Source organism: Triticum urartu, chromosome 7A (assembly GCF_056163025.1).
Source record: "Triticum urartu cultivar PI428250 chromosome 7A, HENAU_Tu73, whole genome shotgun sequence".
In the NCBI taxonomy this organism is placed as follows: Eukaryota; Viridiplantae; Streptophyta; class Magnoliopsida; order Poales; family Poaceae; genus Triticum; species Triticum urartu.
Window position 1 is genome coordinate 105,046,900 of NC_141879.1, and position 20,521 is coordinate 105,067,420.

At 44.4% G+C, this 20,521-nt stretch overlaps 1 protein-coding gene across 1 annotated transcript; it reads right to left on the reverse strand.

The window, feature by feature from the left end:
• Window positions 1-3,301: 3,301 nt before the first annotated feature.
• On the reverse strand, window positions 3,302-4,436 carry LOC125521535 (uncharacterized). The gene has a single exon (XM_048686597.2). The coding sequence runs from the start codon at window positions 4,347-4,349 to the stop codon at window positions 3,603-3,605; it is 747 nt and encodes a 248-aa protein (XP_048542554.1). The 5' UTR covers window positions 4,350-4,436; the 3' UTR covers window positions 3,302-3,602.
• Between the last annotated feature and the right edge of the window lie 16,085 nt (window positions 4,437-20,521).

The window sequence follows — 20,521 nt, forward strand, 5'->3', positions numbered from 1 at the left end:
ATGAAATGATGACCTAATGTATAACATTTCAAATTGAAAATTTGGGATGTTACAGGTAGCATCATCATCACCGTCATCACGCCGTCATGCCGACGAAGCTCTCCCTCGACGCTCTGCTGGATCGTGAGTTCGTGGGACGTCACCGAGCCGAACGTGTGCAGATCGCGGAGGTGCCATACTTTCGGTACTAGGATCGGTCGATCGTGAAGACGTACGACTACATCAACCGCGTTGTCATAACGCTTCCGCTTACGGTCTACAAGGGTACGTGGACAACACTCTCCCCTCTCGTTGTTATGCATTACCATGATCTTGCGTGTGCGTAGGAATTTTTTTGAAATTACTACGTTCCCCAAAAAATATATCATTGACTACATGTTATCATACTTAATGAAATACTCTATTGTTTACTTAATACTTTTAGATACATGTTGGATAGCGGTCTTGGGTGGAGTAATGGCTATAGATGCAGTTGGATAATGGTCTACGGATATTGGGACGTGATGCTCATATGTTTATTATGAAATGTATAGTTATTATAGTTATAAAAACAACAATTTAATCGACATGCAACTATAATTTGTTCACCTCACCATGCTATCTTTTGGATAGAAACCACTAGTGAACCTATGGACACCGGTTCATTCTTCTTCCTATTTCTTTGAACCTCGATCGAACACACTTTTACAATTCCTTACATTTACTTTCTTGCTGCAATCAAATCTTCCATACACTCATGCATTTAGTCCCTATAACTAGCAAAGTTAGTGAGATTGACAACCTCATTAGTTTCGTTAGGGGACAAGGGATTTTTGTATTTGTGTGTGCCGATATTGATAATTGGTTGTTTTGCAACTCTTACTGGTTTGACAAACCTTAAGCTCATCCACTTCAGGGAAATTGCGGCTTCCAAACTCTTGCACTCGAGGGCCCAACACCTAATGCAATACTCGGTTTTATTTAATATTTTGAGATGGACGAAAGTGGAAAAGAACAACCTGATTCCATATGAGAATACATTATTTTGATCATAAAATGGCTGTTCGAATTAGGTACTAAGTTTTGCTACACATATAATACGATACTACTACACATATTTTCAACGCTTGTTCGCCTCTAGCCTCGTCCCTCCGGTACGATGGGTCGCATGTCGCTTCTTTGGTGCAGTCTTGGGTGTCGCCGCAGAGGCCTCTTCGGGATCGGACACTAGCATCACTGGCGATGACGGCAATGGCCCGACGGATGTGAAGGAGACAGATCCATTTCTTTGAGTAGGAGTGGAGAAAGTGAGTGGCGGGAGGATTAGTTACGTAGATAGGTGGTGGAAGTACCGTAGGCGCTTTCATGTCTAAAACCGCCTCCAAGTTTCACACAATACATGCGGTTTCACAATCACAACCGCCTTCGGCTTTTACTATAGGTGATTTCAAATTTCCAACCGCCTTGACCATAGATATGGCCATCTCCGTTGGAATATTATATGCGGCTTTGGGACATACAGACATAACCGCCTTGGGGCATTGCTAATGTTTGTTGTTCTATAGTGCATGGACGCAATGCCGGAGGAGAAGGGGTCACCAATGCTGGGAAAGGAAGGGAAGAAGGGGTAAATAAGAAGTTGACATGTGAGCCCACATCCAATTTAATGGTCAACTGAGCGGAGTTGACATTTAGATGCCATGTGAACCCGATGAGTAGGCCCAATCTTCATAATCATACTCAGATTTAATCAAGTGGGCGATCATGGTTTTTTGCAACGAAAAGCCAAATTAGTGGTATGCTTCAGTGAAAGTTTTAAAAGTTGTAGATTTTTTGAAACCCTAACCTGCTATATAATGGTATAGTTTTATGCTATTTACTCTAGTTCTTGTAGTACTTTGATGAATTCTCGTCATTTTTCTTCCAAGACAAAAAGAAAGTGCAATGTAATTAGCATCATGCATGGGCCTGCATAAATTTGTCGACCAGTCCCATGCTGGCACAACTTCAACTTAATTGTTTTGTGGAGCAGTAGGCAATCATAAACCCCACATACCTCACTATCATTAAATAAATATCGTCTACATAGTCATACTTTGTCTCATACTTTGCATTGTCACCCCAGTTTCATATTTAGGAAATTGAAAATGTCATGGTCATTGTCGTTTTCAGTGACCCAACAAATGCACAAGCAACAATTTCCACAGTACGAGCGCGCCTAGACTCAGGCACTCCTGGATTACTATTTTCGAAGTCGGTGCACTCCCAAATTGTAAAGATACTAGCAATCATTATTAGCAGACAACCGAAACTAAGCACCAATGATAGAGTCACATCTCTAAACCCTAATTAAATATTAATAGAGTCGTCATGGCTAGCTATCTGTTCATACAAAAATCACATTGGCTCTATTATCTTCGCCTAGGAAATTAAACCATGAAAGCTACATGCCAACAACTGCACACGAGCTATCTTAGACTAAATTAATCTCCTCATCCTATATAACTATATAGATAATCCACACTAACCTATTTATGCGCATGCAAATATAACATTTTAAAGCACCTGCAAAAAATATAACATTTTAATATGCAACCATGCATGAAAAATGATTTCTATTTTATTAAGCTACTTAACGATATTCAATAAATATTTTATAATCAAATATAGTAATTTTTCAGTTCTTATATTATCAAAATATAATCGGTTCCAGATTAAAAAAATATAAGCGATTCCCGCAGTAACATATGGGGTATCATCTAGTTACTCAGGTTATGGAATACAATTACTGCTAAAACCCGTATCATTGAGTTAAAACATAGGGCAAGAAACGACAATTCTAAAGGGTGCCTAGGTTCTTCTACACCTTCTTAATTAATCGATGAGGCAAATCTTTTGCCACCGTTTCAAAAAAAAAAACGGTGCCCAGGTTCTTCTACACCTAGTGAACAAACAATACATTTTAAAAAACTAAAAAAAGTCAAATAAGTCTGAAAATTTTAGGCATCCAAGATGCTCATGTGCGCTAGGAGTGTGCATATTTCTTGGTGTTTACACATCTGAGGAGCTCGTACAAAAAAATCAGCTCCAAATAGTGTTATTTTTCAAAGTTTCTCAGACACCTGATTTTTTAGCAGGAACTCCTCAGATGTCCAAACACCAATAAAAAATTAAACACACGCACATGAGCATCTTGAATTTTACTATTTTATTTGAATTTGCTGTTCACATCCAGGTGTAGATACACCTGGGTGCAGAATTGCCTCTCTAGGAAAGAAAGCTTTATCCATAAGCACTGGCAACGGTAAAATGAGCATCAGTGTGGCCACAAGAATTTAACATGATTCTTTATTCATCTTAGCACATAATAAAACTAACAACAAACCGAGGAAGTATACATTAATCGCCTAGTTCACCGATGGACATAATATTACGCCCATCGACCGAAAAACCCGCGTCATCAGTTAAAAATATCGATGGCGGGTTTTTACCATGAATATTGACCGCAACGACGGCACGACCGGAGCACGGACACGGCAGGAGGACCATGGGCCAATAGGATGGCAGCATGGCATCTGCACTTCGATCGCTGGCATCTTTCCTTTGCTGGGCAGACGCCATTGCTAGAAGCTTGGCACGACTCCATGGGATGCAACTTGGAACCCTACACTGTTGTCGGAGAAGGAGAGCCAGAATTTGGCCGCCTCGCCGGCGCTCATGCTGTCGTCCGCCGCGGGGCGTTTGACGAAGCGGCCCTTGATCCTGGGCCGCGCCTCGGCGTACGCCTTGCGGGAGGCGTAGCGGATGGTCTTGTGGAACTTGCGGTTCTTGCGCTTCTCGCGGTACCGCCTGACCCTCTCCGCCCGGTCCGCCGCCGACGGGACGACGACAGCCTCCGACGGCGACCACGAGGGGGTCCACGCAGCAGAGGCGTCCGCGGCGAGGCCGGGCTGCAGCCACAACGGCGCGACGCCGCCGTTATCCGATAGCATGCTTCCGCCGGCGCCCGTGGCCACGAGGTCGACGTCGGAGAGCAGGTCAAAGTCAAACAGGCTCATCTCGACGCCGCTGCCATTATTACTGAAGCCGGACGAGCCGCTGTTGGGGCTCCCCTGCCCCGGCCCCGGCGTCGGCCAGGACGAGCCGCCTTCGTCGTCAGCCGCGAAGAGGTCGTACACGCCGGAGGTCGCGGCCACGGCGGCCGCCAGCGGCACGCGGTCGTGGCGGGAGGCCAGAGGGTTCGCGGAGTGGACAGCCGCGTCGCAGGGCACGCAGAGAGCCGCCGCGTCCGCCGGACAGTACAAGGCCGCCGCGCCGCCGCAGACCGCGCAGGCGCCGCCATTGGGGCTCGTGCTCCCTTCGCTCTCCATGCCCGCTGGCTTTGTCACTCCGCTGAGGAGGATTTCTTGGTTTGATCGGTCAACGGAGCAATCACCGAGTGTGTGTGTGTGTGTGAGTGTGAAGCGCGAGTGAGCTGCTGAGCTGCATAAATAGCTGAGGTGGAGGGAGAAGGTGGGGTTGGTGACGCGCCCGGGAGGGCACGTGGGCGTCTACTGGCCGCGCAAGGTTGGCGCTGGGTTGATTGGGTTGAGCGAGACTGTAGTTTATGAGGAATTTCCGGCCGACCAGCAACTTATTGTATGCTTGTCTCTTTCGCCAGCGCAGCAGGACGGCGCCGGACAAGTCACGATCAACAAAGACCGACTTTGTAGGCCGGTGTCAACTCTGTTACTGTTACCATGTCCTTCTCGAACCTTCCGCACAGAGAGAGGCGGTCCAGAGGATTACTCGTCTTCTTGTCCTTCCGTCGACGTCTTCACCGGCTCACTCCTCTCATCGGCCGGCCTCCGGTGGCCGCTCTGGCCCTAGGGAGGGGGAGCTCTAGGGCGTAGATAGGTCCCTTGTTTCGGTTAGTTAGGGTTGATGTTCAGGTGGCGGCATAAGTGGTGTTGTCTCATGGGAATAATGTCTTTTTGTTTTCGTCTGTGTTTCATCGGAGCGGCTTTCTATTTCAACAGAGTCCGTGTGAGCTTCGGTGGTGGTGGATCTGGTTTCTTCAGATCTTCAGCGCTCATGTTTTGATTTTTGTGATTGTTGGTCGTTATCGGCGGCTTCTCGATCTGAACAGTTGTTTTGCCGATTGATGGGCAACTTCTTGTCCCCTCGTCTTTGTGTATGTGTGTGTGTCTCTCCTCCTCTTCTCTTTGTGATGTTGATAGTTGGGTGGTCTGCTGATGGAACAAGTCGCCTATACTTGCCCTTTGGGACGGGACACTTTCTTGCTCCTCGAAGTCTTTGTTTGTGATGTCTTTTACATGTTTGACGGTAGATTTAAAGCTATCATTTCCCTTCCATAGTCAATGTCCGGGCTCTGGGGAAGGACGGAGGTTGCACCACGGTCGTGCCAGGGAGGTTGAAGATGCCATCCTATGTGAGCTTACTGTCTTCAACCTTTCCAGCACACACAATAGGGCCTATTAGCTTTACAATACATAAACAACTTTGAAGCTGATAGGGGCCTCTATTATCTTTTAGTGACCTCTCCGGAATAGTAGTAGGAGCAACAAAACCACTCCTACTACTTATGAAAAAACCTTTCATACTATCCTGGAAACTTCTGAATCTTAAAGTGAACATGACAATGCTCTATTACTGAATACTTTAGCTCGGAAAAATATGAAGAAAGAGAGGGAAGAGCGGGAAAGATCTAGTAACTGGATTGTTTCCTGTGTTGCTAATATTGGGCACAACAAGGACCAGGTAATTCTTGAAATACATAATTATGTGATCCATCTAATTCCCCTACACAGGAAATCATTTGTGGATGTCATTACCTCTACCCCTCAGGTGATGGAAGTGAATGGTGATGATGATAGCAACATGAATGTCTCTATTGATTATGTGGTGCAATATCCAGTTACCTCTCTCGATGTTTTTGATGATATCCTCCCTACTCCTCCACTAGCTTCTGAGATGAATTTGAGGTTCGACTTGGGATATGTACAAAAATAATCTGAAGTGAGTAAATGAGAGGGCTACAATTGCTATCAAAAAGTGGAATTTGGAAGGTACTCTTCTAGTTTAAAGTTCTAGCTAATTCATTTGATCTATTGTCTGATAATGATCTTATGCTAAGGGGCACTAAAATGGGTGTTTTAGTACCTGGAAATGATTTTTCCTACATAGACATTGTTAGAGAACTTGATAAATCTAGGAATAACTTGGACGATAAGTGTAATCCTATCCAAGATGTCATGGATGATCAGTTAATGTTTATCAATGAAAAAGGGGATAAGACCCCCGTTAATATGGCCTGGTGCCCTAAGAGAGATTTAGAGATGGATGACTCTACAAAACGAGATCCAAGAAAAAAAGAAATAGGAAGTGAATGTGATTGTGTATAGACCTATTACTAGGAGTCAGAAAGTAGCAGTTGAGATCCCTAAAAGTGATGGTAATTCTTCCCACTCCCCTAGTAGAAGTACATGGCAACATAAAAAGAACTAGAGATAGAAATGAGAGGTCCATTCTGGAAATGCAGAGGGGCGGGGAAGAATAGAATGTCTACTTGTATCTCTAATATTATTTTTTATCATTTCCTAGATTTTATTTGTTTACAAGAAACTAGCAAGAAGTTCTCTACTAGTTATTTCAGCAATGTTGATTCCTATTATGTGTTTACCTGGGAATGGATTCCTTGTAGAGGTAGAGCCGGTGGTGTCCTTTGTTGTTTAAAAAAGAGAAAGTGGATATTGTTCTCCTTGCTAAAGGAAAATATGTTTTGCATGTCATTCTAGAGGATTTAATTATTAAGACTATATGGGCCCTAGCTACTTGCTGTTTATGGGGTAGCTCAAGATGATGCTAAGTTAGATTTTTTAAACAGAGCTAGCTAGTTTTTGTGGTAATGTAAAAATTCCTTTTCTTATGGGGGTTATTTTAATATCTTAAGGCATGGCGGGGATATGAATAAGAGAATGCAATGTTTTCGGTATAATGATATTCTTTAACTCAATCATTCATAATTCTAGTTCGAGAGAACCTTTTATAAGTGGTGGAAAGTACACGTGGACTAATAATCAAAAGCATCTGACTCTTGAGAAACTTTATAGGATCCTCATGCCTAGTGATTGGGTGGACCTTTTTCCTTCAGTGACTGGACAAAAATTGGTCAGAGATGTCCCTAACCATAATCACCTATTATTATCCACCGAGAATAACCATGTTACAACAATCCTGATTAATGAGGAAGTATACCTATTACAACAATCCTGATGAGAGTTGGCATTAAAAGCCCTCAATGATTAATGAGATCCTGATTAATGAGGAAGTATACCTATTACAACAATCTCATCGGAGATTGTTATTGAAAGGATATTAAAAGCCCTCATATTCCAGAAAATTGCTAATGAAAAATAAAATAAAAGGAACTATACGTTCCTTCTCGGTTGATGGTGTTACTATTGAGGGTATTAACAACCTATAAAAACCTTTTTGGTCCATGCCCTGGGAATATTTTCCATTTATCCCCAGATACATGGTCTATAGATGAGAAACTCGTTGGTTCTTAAAATGAAAAAAAATAATTAGACCTTTCACTATAGAAGAAGTTTAAATGCCTTTATTTGCGTGGATAAAATAGAGCTCCTAGTCCTGAACTCCTCATAACATCCCTACTGTGTTTCTTCAGCGTTGTTGGGAGGTAATTCAATTTGATATTATGACATGTTCCATGCTTTCCATGTTGGCACTCTGGATGCGCAAAGACTCAATTATGGGACAATTACTCATCTCCCTAAAATTTCTGCTGCTAACAGAATACAACAACTTTGTCCGCTATTTGTCTCCTTTGCAAGTGGATTGATAAGATCCTTGGCATCAGATGGGAATCCTTTGTAGATAGTTTGATTAGTATAACTAGAGTGTTTTTATAATAATAAGAATATTAGATTTGATAAAGCGTACGGTAAAGTCAATTGGGAATTCGTGATGGAATGCCATGTGTTGAGAGGATTTTGTCATGTTTGGTGTAATTGGATAAAAAGTGTGTTACACAATGGGAATGTCAGTGTTAAACTTAATAACACTACTAGACCATATTTTCGAAGTCATAAGGGGTTAATGCAAGAGGAACCTCTCTCCCCCTTATTGTTGAGTCTGGGTGTTGAGTGTCTATCCAATATGGTTAAGAATACTTAGAAAAATGATTTACTTAGTAGCTTAGCTCCTAATTTGATTGAAGGATGTTGCAACCCTAGAATATGCAGATGACATAGTTCTATGTATTGATCATTACCCGTATAAGGCTATCAATATGAAACTCCTCTCATATATATTTGAGCTCATGTGTGGCCTCAAAATCAATTTCCAAGAAAGTAAAGATATTTTGATACCATCCTTGATTTTTGTGTTGAGTCGTTCGGTTGTGTTACTAGTCATTTTGTTATGAAATACCTAGGAGTTCTTGTGGGTTTTGTTGGCTTGCACTATTCTGATTGGGATTATATTGAGACTAAATATATCAAGAAATGTGATGCATGTCTAGCTAATTCTGCTTCTATGGGTGGTAGAACCATTCTTCTAAATTCCAATGTTTCCAGCATATCATTTTATCATATGTCCTTGTTCTTGATGAACAAAACCTTTGTTGGCAAGCTTGATAAACACAGAAGAAATTTCTTCTGGCGGAGAAAAGGAGGCATAAAAAGATATTAATTGGTTAAGTCGTCTAGACTGTGTAGATCTAAGAATAAGGGAGGTATGGGCATTACCGATTTGAGAAGACAAAACATTAGTCTTATTGTGAAGTGGTTGTGGAAACTTAGCATTATTCAGGCCTTTGGCAAGGTACTTCTAAAGCTAAGTATATGAAGAGAGATACTCCCTCCTTTCTGGTTTATAGGGCTTATCTCAAAATTTTAGTTTTTCCATTTTATAGGGCTCAATTTGGTTGTTCCCCATCACATGTTCAGACTTCAAGGTGCATTAAATCATTGCATGCAAGTATTAAGAGAAAACTGACCAATGCATGCACTTTATGCATGCATGCATTGCAATTAATGCATTCATAAACATAATTTTTTGAGGAAAACAAGAGCATTAATTGGGTGCTTTTGCAAACTACAAAAAATATTCCACCACTCATCATCTACCTTGGTTGGTGAGATTTTTGAATTGAGCCTTATAAACCGGAAAGGAGGGAGTACTATAGCTATTTTAAGGAAAGATCATCTAATTCTCCTGTTTGGAAAGTCATCCTTAAAGTCAAAAACATTTATATGTTGGGTACGGATGTTTCTGTTACGTGGGGATGTGGATAAGCTTTGGAATGACCTGGGATGATAACATTCCTTTGTGGATAAATTCCCTCAATTATTTGATATTTGCAACATCATGATTGCACTATTAAAGAGGGTGTTGGGGTCAATGTTTTTATTTTTTGAGGAGAATACGAACCCCTAAGTTGTTGGAACAATGGGAGTATATTAAGTTCAATTGTGCTCGTTTACTGTCTTCTCCGGAACATGGTGTTGTTTCCTGGAAATTTGGGGTTAATAAAAGATTTCTACTGAAATACAAATTTTCCTTTGGCAATTATTCCAAGATGCAGTTTTGACTAGGGATATGATGAAGAGGAGGAATTGGCCCGGTAACCTAAATGTTCATTATGTGGGGAGAGGGAAACCTCCCAACACATGTTCTTTCTTTCTCAGTTGCTAGGTTGGCTTGGCATACTATGGGCTCGGTCTTTGGGACCGATCAGTGCCCAAATAGTTTATGGTAGTTCTTTGCCTGGTGCTATACTTTATTTCTGTATGGGGAAAACTTTTACATTGTCAACTTAGCTCTTGCTTGTTGGATTATCAAGAATTTCCACAAACAAACCAACCTTCGAATTCAAGTTGCCTCAATCTCCATTTGAATTTGTGTTTGCATTTTGTGCGTCTCTAACATCTTGAGCAGGTTTACAGAAGGCTGACTTGGATACTTTAAGGTACGAAGCTACTCTTCTTAGAAGCAATGCTACCAGTACGATGAGGGTCCGTCCGAGGATTCAGGAGGTAATTGAAGCTAACAAAGGGTAGGTGGTCTATGATACTCCTCACTATGATCAGTCTTAGAGCAACTCTAGTAGACCCCGCAAAACGCCTCGGCCCGCAAAATAACCGCCAAATTGCGGGTCGGGGCCAGAAAGTCTGCACGAGCAGACCCCGCATCCCGCCCCGCCCGCAAATATTTTTGCGGGGCGCGGCAAATCTTCTCCCCCAACCTCTATCTTCACGGGCTAGGAGGCCAACCCGAGCTCAACCCCTATCCCGCGCGAGATTTGGCGGGAGGGACATTTCCGCGTAGCCCTTCCCGCTCCCCGCACCCTCCGCCACCATTGCCCCCACTCCGCAAGCTCTAGCTGCTCCTCCCCGGCCGTCCCTCGCCGCCATGGACGACCCTATGTTGTCCCCCGTCATCGTCGAGGTCGAGCACGCCCCTTCCCCTCGGGCGGATCTCGTCGCCAGCCATGTTGGCCCCGCCGCCATCGCCCAAGCCCACGCCGCACCTGCCCGCTATTGGTTATTGACCGGAGACGTGTCTCGGTCATGTCTACATAGTTCTCGAACCCGTAGGGTCCGCACGCTTAACGCTACGATGACAATTATATTATGAGTTTTATGTTTTGATGTACCAAAGGTTGTTCGGAGTCCTGGATGTGATCACGGACATGACGAGGAGTCTCGAAATGGTCGAGACATGAAGATTGATATATTGGAAGCCTATGTTTGGATATCGGAAGTGTTCCGGGTGAAATCGGGATTTTACCAGAGTACCGGGAGGTTACCGGAACCCCCCGGGGGCTTAATGGGCCTACATGGGCCTTAGTGGAGAAGGAGGGAAGCAAGGGAAGTGTGGGGCACGCCCCCCAAGGCCCAAACCGAATTGGTTTAGCGCAAAGGGGGCCGGCCCCCCTCTTTCCTTCTCCCCCCTCCCAAGTCCTAATCCAACTAGAAAAAGGGGGGAGTCCTACTCCCGGTAGGAGTAGGACTCCTCCAGCGCGCCTCTCCCCTTGGCCGGCCGCACCCCCCCTTGCTCCTTTATATACAGGGGCAGGGGGAACCTCTAGACACAAGTTGATCAAGTTGATCGTCTCTTAGCCGTGTGCGGTGCCCCCCTCCACCATAGTCCACCTCGATAATACTGTAGCGGTGCTTAGGCGAAGCCCTACGTCGGTAGAACATCAACATCGTCACCACGCCGTCGTGCTGACGAAACTCTCCCTCAACACTCGGCTGGATCGGAGTTAGAGGGACGTCATCGGGTTGAACGTGTGCTGAACTCGGAGGTGATGTGCGTTCGATACTTGATCGGTCGGATCATGAAGACGTACGACTACATCAACCGCGTTGTGCTAACACTTCCGCTTTAGGTCTACGAGGGTACGTGGACAACACTCTCCCCTCTCATTGCTATGCATCACCATGATCTTGCGTGTGCGTAGTGTTGGGGAACGTAGCAGAAATTCAAAATTTTCCTACGTGTCACCAAGATCTATCTATGGAGAAACTAGCAACGAAGGGAAGGAGAGTGCATCTACATATCCTTGTAGATCGCTAAGCGGAAGCGTTCAAGTGAACGGGGTTGATGGAGTCGTACTCGTCGTGATCCAAATCACCGATGACCAAGTGCCGAACGCACGGCACCTCCGCGTTCAACACACGTACAGCCCGGTGACGTCTCCCATGCCTTGATCCAGCAAGGAGAGAGGGAGAGGTTGAGGAAGACTCCATCCAGCAGCAGCTCAACGGCGTGGTGGTGGTGGAGGAGCGTGGCAATCCTGCAGGGCTTCGCCAAGCACCACGGGAGAGGAGAAGGACTTGGGAGAGGGGAGGGCTGCACCAAAGGCAAAGGTATGGCTGCCCTCCCACCCCCACACATATATATAGGGGCAAGGGAGAGGGGGGGGGGCAGCCTTGGCCCTTCCTCCAAGGAAGGGTGCGGCTAGGGAGGAGTCCCTCCTCCCCAAGGCACCTCGGAGGTGCCTTCCCCCTTTAGGACTCTTCCTTTCCTTATCCCTTGGCGCATGGGCCTCTTGGGGCTGGTGCCCTTGGCCCATATAGGCCAAGGCGCACCCCCTTACAGCCCATGTGGCCCCCCGGGGCAGGTGGCCCCACCCGGTGGACCCCCGGGACCCTTCCGGTGGTCCCGGTACAATACCGGTGACCCCGAAACTTGTCCGGTGACCAAAACAGGACTTCCCATATATAAATATTTACCTCCGGACCATTCCGGAACTCCTCGTGACGTCCGGGATCTCATCCGGGACTTCGAACAACATTCGGTAACCACATACAAACTTCCTTTATAACCCTAGCGTCATCGAACCTTAAGTGTGTAGACCCTACGGGTTCGGGAGACATGCAGACATGACCGAGACGTTCTCCGGTCAATAACCAATAGCGGGATCTGGATACCCATGTTGGCTCCCACATGTTCCACGATGATCTCATCGGATGAACCACGATGTCAAGGACTTAATCAATCCCGTATACAATTCCCTTTGTCTATCGGTACGATACTTGCCCGAGATTTGATCGTCGGTATCCCGATACCTTGTTCAATCTCGTTACCGGCAAGTCTCTTTACTCGTTCCATAACACATCATCCCGTGATCAACTCCTTGGTCACATTGTGCACATTATGATGATGTCCTACCGAGTGGGCCCAGAGATACCTCTCCGTCACACGGAGTGACAAATCCCAGTCTCGATTCGTGCCAACCCAACAGACACTTTCGGAGATACCCGTAGTGTACCTTTATAGCCACCCAGTTACGTTGTGACGTTTGGCACACCCAAAGCACTCCTACGGTATCCGGGAGTTGCACAATCTCATGGTCTAAGGAAATGATACTTGACATTAGAAAAGCTTTAGCATACAAACTACACGATCTAGTGCTATGCTTAGGATTGGGTCTTGTCCATCACATCATTCTCCTAATGATGTGATCCCGTTATCAACGACATCCAATGTCCATGGTCAGGAAACCGTAACCATCTATTGATCAACGAGCTAGTCAACTAGAGGCTTACTAGGGACATGGTGTTGTCTATGTATCCACACATGTATCTGAGTTTCCTATCAATACAATTCTAGCATGGATAATAAACGATTATCATGAACAAGGAAATATAATAATAACCAATTTATTATTGCCTCTAGGGCATATTTCCAACAGTGTCCCACTTGCACTAGAGTTAATAATCCAATTCACATCGCTATGTGATTAACACTCAAGGTCACATCCCCATGTGACTAACATCCAAAGAGTTTACTAGAGTTAATAATCTAGTTCACATTTACCATGTGATTAACACTCGATGAGTTCTGGGTTTGATCATGTTATGCTTGTGAGAGAGGTTATAGTCAACGGGTCTGAACCTTTCAGATCCGTGTGTGCTTTACAAATCTCTATGTCATCTCCTAGATGCAGCTACCACGTTCTATTTGGAGCTATTCCAAATAACTGTTCTACTATACGAATCCAGTTTACTACTCAGAATAATCTGGATTAGTGTCAAAGTTTGCATCGGCGTAACCCTTTACGACGAACTCTTTTACCACCTCCATAATCGAGAAAATTCCTTAGTCCACTAGTTACTAAGGATAACTTTGACCGCTGTCCTGTGATCCATTCTTGGATCACTCTTGTACCCCTTGACTGACTCATGGCAAGGCACACTTCAGGTGCGGTACACAGCATAGCATACTGTAGAGCCTACGTCTTAAGCATAGGGGACGACCTTCGTCCTTTCTCTCTATTCTGCCATGGTCGAGCTTTAAGTCTTAACTTCATACCTTACAACTCAGGCAAGAACTCCTTCTTTGACTGATCCATCTTGAACACCTTCAAGATCATGTCAAGGTATGTGCTCATTTGAAAGTTCCATTAAGCGTTTTGATCTATCCTTATAGATCTTGATGCTCAATGCTCAAGCAGCTTAATCCAGGCTTTCCATTGAAAACACTTTCCAAATAACCCTATATGATTTCCAGAAATTCTACGTCATTTCTGATCAACAATATGTCAACAACATATACTCATCAGAAATTCTATAGTGCTCCCACCCACTTCTTCGGAAATACAAGTTTCTCATAAACTTTGTATACACCCAAAATCTTTGATCATCTCATCAAAGCATACATTCCAACTCTGAGATGCTTACTCCAGTCCTCAGAAGGATAGCTGGAGCTTTGCATACTTATTAGCATCTTTCAGGATTGACAAAACCTTCCGGTTGTATCACATACAACCTTTCATCAAGAAAAATCGTCGAGGAAACAATGTTTTGACATCCTATCTGCAAGATTTCATAAATAACGCAGTAATCGCTAATATAATTCCAACAGACTCTTAGCATCGCTACGAGTGAGAAAGTCTCACCGTAGTCAACTCCTTGAACTTGTCGGAAAACATCTTAACGACAAGTCGAGCTTTCTTAATGGTGATACTTACCATCATTGTCCGTCTTCCTTTTAAAATCCATCTGCACTCAACAGCCTTACGACCATCAAGTAGTTCTTCCAAAGTCTACACTTTGTTTTCATATATGGATCCTCTCTCGGATTATATGGCCTCGAGCCATTTTGGAATCCAAGCCCACCATCGCTTCTCCATAGCTCGTAGGTTCATTGTTGTCTAGCAACATGACTTCCAAGACAGGATTACGTACTACTCTGAAGTAGTACGCATCCTTGTCATCCCACGAGGTTTGGTAGTGACTTGATCTGAAGTTTCATGATCACTATCATAAGCTTCCACTTCAATTGGTGTAGGTGCCACGGGAACAACTCATGTGCCCTGCCACACACTAGTTGAAGAGACGGTTCAATAACCTCATCAAGTCTCCACCATCCTCCCACTCAATTCTTTCGAGAGAAACTTTTCCTCGAGAAAGGACCCGATTCTAGAAACAATCCCTTATTGCTTTCGGATCTGAGACAGGAGGTATACCCAACTGTTTTGGGTGTCCTATGAAGATGCATTTATCCGCTTTGGGTTCGAGCTTATCAGCCTGAAACTTTTTCACATAAGCGTCATAGCCCCAAACTTCTAAGAAATGACAGCTTAGGTTTCTCCAAACCATAGTTCATACGGTGTCATCTCATCGGAATTACGTGGTGCCCTATTTAAAGTGAATGTGGTTGTCTTTAATGCCTAACCCATAAACTATCGTGGTAATTCGATAAGAGACATCATGGTATGCATCATATCCAATAGGGTGCAGTTATGATGTTCGGACACACCATCACACTATGGTGTTCCAGGCTGTATTAGTTGTGAAACAATTTCCACAATGTCTTAATTCTATGCCAAACTCGTAATTCAGATATTCATCTCTATGATCATATCATAGATATTTTATCCTCTTGTCATGACGATCTTTCAACTTCACCCTGAAATTACTTGAACCTTTCAATAATTCAGACTCGTGATTCATCAAGTAAATATACTCAACATCTACTCAAATCATCTGTGAAGTAAGAACATAACGATATCCACTACATGCCTCAGCACTCATTGGATTGCACACATCAAAATGTATTACTTCCAACAAGTTGCTTTCTAGTTCCATTTTACTGAAAACGAGGCTTTCAGTCATCTTGACCATGTGGTATGATTTGCATGTCTCAAGTGATTCAAAATCAAGTGAGTCCAAACGGTCCATTTGCATGGAGTTTCTTCATGCATATACACCAATAGACATGGTTCGCATGTCTCAAACTTTTCAAAAAACGAGTGAGCCCAAAGATCCATCAACATGGAGCTTCTTCATGCGTTTTATACCGATATGACTTACGTGGCAGTGCCACAAGTAGGTGGTACTATCATTACTATCTTTTGGCATGAACATGTGTATCACTACGATCGAGATTCAATAAACCATTCATTTAAGGTGCAAGACCATTGAAGGTATTATTCAAATAAACAGAGTAACCATTATTCTCCTTAAATGAATAACCGTATTGCGATAGACATAATCCAATCACGTCTATGCTCAATGCAAACACCAAATAACAATTATTTAGGTTTAACACCAGTCTCGATGGTAGAGGGAGCGTGCGATGCTTGATCATATCAACATTGGAAACACTTCCAACACATATCGTCAGCTCACCTTTAGCTAGTCTCCGTTTATTCCATAGCTTTTATTTCGAGTTACCAACACTTAGCAACCAAACCGGTATCTAATACCCTGGTGCTACTAGGAGTACTAGTAAAGTACACATCAACACAATGTATATCCAATATACTTCTATCGACCTTGCCAGCCTTCTTATCTACCAAGTATCTAGGGTAATTCTGCTCCAGTGGTTGTTCCCCTTATTACAGAAGCACTTAGTCTCGGGTTTGGGTTCAACCTTGGGTTTCTTCACTAGAGCAGCAGCTGAATTGCCGTTTCATGAAGTATACCTTCTTGCCCTTGCCCTTCTTGAAACTAGTGGTTTCACCAACCATCAACAATTGATGCTCCTTCTTGATTTCTACTTTGGTGTCAAACATCGCGAATATCTCAAGGATCATCATATATGTCCCTGATATATTATAGTTCATCACGAAGCTCTAGCAGCTTGGTGGTAATGACTTCGGAGAAACATCACTATCTTATCTGGAAGATCAACTCCCACTCGATTCAAATGATTGTTGTACTCAGACAATCTGAGCACAAGCTCAACAATTGAGCTTTTCTCCCTTAGTTTGCAGGCTAAGAAAATCGTCGGAGGTCTTATACCTATTGACGTGGGCACGAGCCTGAAATCCCAATTTCAGCCCTCGAAGCATCTCATATGTTTCGCGACGTTTCAAAATGTCTTCGGTGCCTCAACTCCAAACCGTTTAGCATTATGCACTGAACTATCATGTAGTCATCAAAACGTGTATGTCAGATGTTCGCAACATCCACAGACGACGTTCGAGGTTCAGCACACTGAGCGGTGCATTAAGGACACAAGCCTTCTATGAAGCAATGTGGACAATCCTCAGTTTATGGACCTAGTCCGCTTAATTGCTACTATCAACTTTCAACTAATTTTTCTCTAGGAACATAACTAAACAGTAGAACTAAAGCGCGAGCTACGACATAATTTGCGAAGACCTTTTGACTATGTTCAGGATAATTTAGTTCATCTTATGAACTCCCACTCAGATAGACATCCCTCTAGTCATCTAAGTGATTACATGATCCGAGTCAACTAGGCCGTGTCCGATCATCACGTGAGACGGACTAGTCAACATCGGTGAACATCTTCATGCTGATCGTATCTACCATACGACTCATGCTCGACCTTTCGGTCTTCTGTGTTCCGAGGCCATGTCTGTACACATGCTAGGCTCGTCAAGTCAACCTAAGTGTTTCGCGTGTGTAAATCTGTCTTACACCCGTTGTATGTGAACGTTAGAATCTAACACCCGATCATCACGTGGTGCTTAGAAACAACGAACTGTCGCAACGGTGCACAGTTAGGGGGAACACTTTCTTGAAATTTTATTATGAGGGATCATCTTATTTACTACCGTCGTTCTAAGTAAACAAGATGCAAAAACATGATAAACATCACATGCAATCAAATAATAGTGACATGATATGGCCAATATCATATAGCTCCTTTGATCTCCATCTTGGGGCTCCATGATCATCATCGTCACCGGCATGACACCATGATCTCCATCATCATGATCTCCATCATTGTGTCTCCATGAAGTTGTCTCGCCAACTTATTACTTCTACTACTACAGCTAACAGTTAGCAATAAAGTAAAGTAATTACATGACGTTTATGTTGACACGCAGGTCATAAATAAATTAAGACAACTCCTATGGCTCCTGCCGGTTGTCATACTCATCGACATGCAAGTCGTGATTCCTATTACAAGAACATGATCATCTCATACATCACATATATCATTCATCACATCCTTTTGGCCATATCACATCACATAGCATACCCTGCAAAAACAAGTTAGACGTCCTCTAATTGTTGTTTGCATGTTTTACGTGGCTGCTATGGGTTTCTAGCAAGAACGTTTCTTACCTACGCAAAAACCACAACGTGATATGCCAATTGCTATTTACCCTTCATAAGGACCCTTTTCATCGAATCCGATCCAACTAAAGTGGGAGAGACAGACACCCGCTAGCCACCTTATGCAACTAGTGCATGTCAGTCGGTGGAACCAGTCTCACGTAAGAGTACGTGTAAGGTCGGTCCGGGCCGCTTCATCCCACAATGCCACCGAATCAAGATTGGACTAGTAACGGCAAGCATATTGAACAAAATCAATGCCGACAACTACTTTGTGTTCTACTCGTGCATAGAAACTACGCATAGACCTAGCTCATGATGCCACTGTTGGGGAACGTAGCAGAAATTCAAAATTTTCCTACGTGTCGCCAAGATCTATCTATGGAGAAACTAGCAACGAAGGGAAGGAGAGTGCATCTACATACCCTTGTAGATCGCTAAGCGGAAGCGTTCAAGTGAACGGGGTTGATGGAGTCGTACTCGTCGTGATCCAAATCACCGATGACCAAGTGCCGAACGCACGGCACCTCCGCGTTCAACACACGTACAGCCCGGTGACGTCTCCCATGCCTTGATCCAGCAAGGATAGAGGGAGAGGTTGAGGAAGACTCCATCCAGCAGTAGCACAACGGCGTGGTGGTGGTGGAGGAGCGTGGCAATCCTGCAGGGCTTCGCCAAGCACCACGGGAGAGGAGAAGGACTTGGGAGAGGGGAGGGCTGCACCAAAGGCAAAGGTATGGCTGCCCTCCCACCCCCACACATATATATAGGGGCAAGGGAGAGGGGGGGCGCAGCCTTGGCCCTTCCTCCAAGGAAGGGTGCGGCTAGGGAGGAGTCCCTCCTCCCCAAGGCACCTCGGAGGTGCCTTCCCCCTTTAGGACTCTTCCTTTCCTTATCCCTTGGCGCATGGGCCTCTTGGGGCTGGTGCCCTTGGCCCATATAGGCCAAGGCGCACCCCCTTACAGCCCATGTGGCCCCCCAGGGCAGGTGGCCCCACCCGGTGGACCCCCGGGACCCTTCCGATGGTCCCGGTACAATACCGGTGACCCCGAAACTTGTCCGGTGACCAAAACAGGACTTCCCATATATAAATATTTACCTCCAGACCATTCCGAAACTCCTCGTGACGTCCAGGATCTCATCCGGGACTTCGAACAACATTCGGTAACCACATACAAACTTCCTTTATAACCCTAGCGTCATCGAACCTTAAGTGTGTAGACCCTACGGGTTCGGGAGACATGCAGACATGACCGAGACGTTCTCCGGTCAATAACCAATAGCGGGATCTGGATACCCATGTTGGCTCCCACATGTTCCACGATGATCTCATCGGATGAACCACGATGTCAAGGACTTAATCAATCCCGTATACAATTCCCTTTGTCTATCGGTACGATACTTGCCCGAGATTCGATCGTCGGTATCCCGATACCTTGTTCAATCTCGTTACCGGCAAGTCTCTTTACTCGTTCCGTAACACATCATCCCGTGATCAACTCCTTGGTCACATTGTGCACATTATGATGATGTCCTACCGAGTGGGCCCAGAGATACCTCTCTGTCACACGGAGTGACAAATCCCAGTCTCGATTCGTGCCAACCCAACAGACACTTTCGGAGATACACGTAGTGTACCTTTATAGCCACCCAGTTACGTTGTGACGTTTGGCACACCCAAAGCACTCCTACGGTATCCGGGAGTTGCACAATCTCATGGTCTAAGGAAATGATACTTGACATTAGAAAAGCTTTAGCATACGAACTACACGATCTAGTTCTATGCTTAGGATTGGGTCTTGTCCATCACATCATTCTCCTAATGATGTGATCCCGTTATCAACGACATCCAATGTCCATGGTCAGGAAACCGTAACCATCTATTGATCAACGAGCTAGTCAACTAGAGGCTTACTAGGGACATGGTGTTGTCTATGTATCCACACATGTATCTGAGTTTCCTATCAATACAATTCTAGCATGGATAATAAACGATTATCATGAACAAGGAAATATAATAATAACCAATTTATTATTGCCTCTAGGGCATATTTCCAACACGTAGGACAATTTTTGAAATTACTACGTTTCCCAACAGTGGCATCCGAGCCAGGTTTTATGCGTTGATGTTATATGCATGAGTAGAACACAAGTGAGTTGTGGGCGATATAAGTCACACTGCTTACCAGCATGTCATACTTTGGTTCGGAGGCATTGTTGGATGAAGCGGCCTGGACCAACATTACGCGTACGCTTACGCGAGACTGGTTCTACCGACGTGCTTTGCACATAGGTGGCTGGCGGGTGTCATTTTCTCCAACTTTAGTTGAACCGAGTGTGGCTACGACCGGTCCTTGCGAAGGTTAAAACAACACCAACTTGACAAACTATCGTTGTGGTTTTGATGCATAGGTAAGAACGGTTCTTGCTAAGCCCGTAGCAGCCACGTAAAACTTGCAACAACAAAG

Excerpts from the sequence above, each read along its gene's own strand:
- LOC125521535 (XM_048686597.2), bottom strand. The coding sequence starts at position 4,349 with ATGGAGAGCGAAGGGAGCACGAGCCCCAATGGCGGCGCCTGCGCGGTC.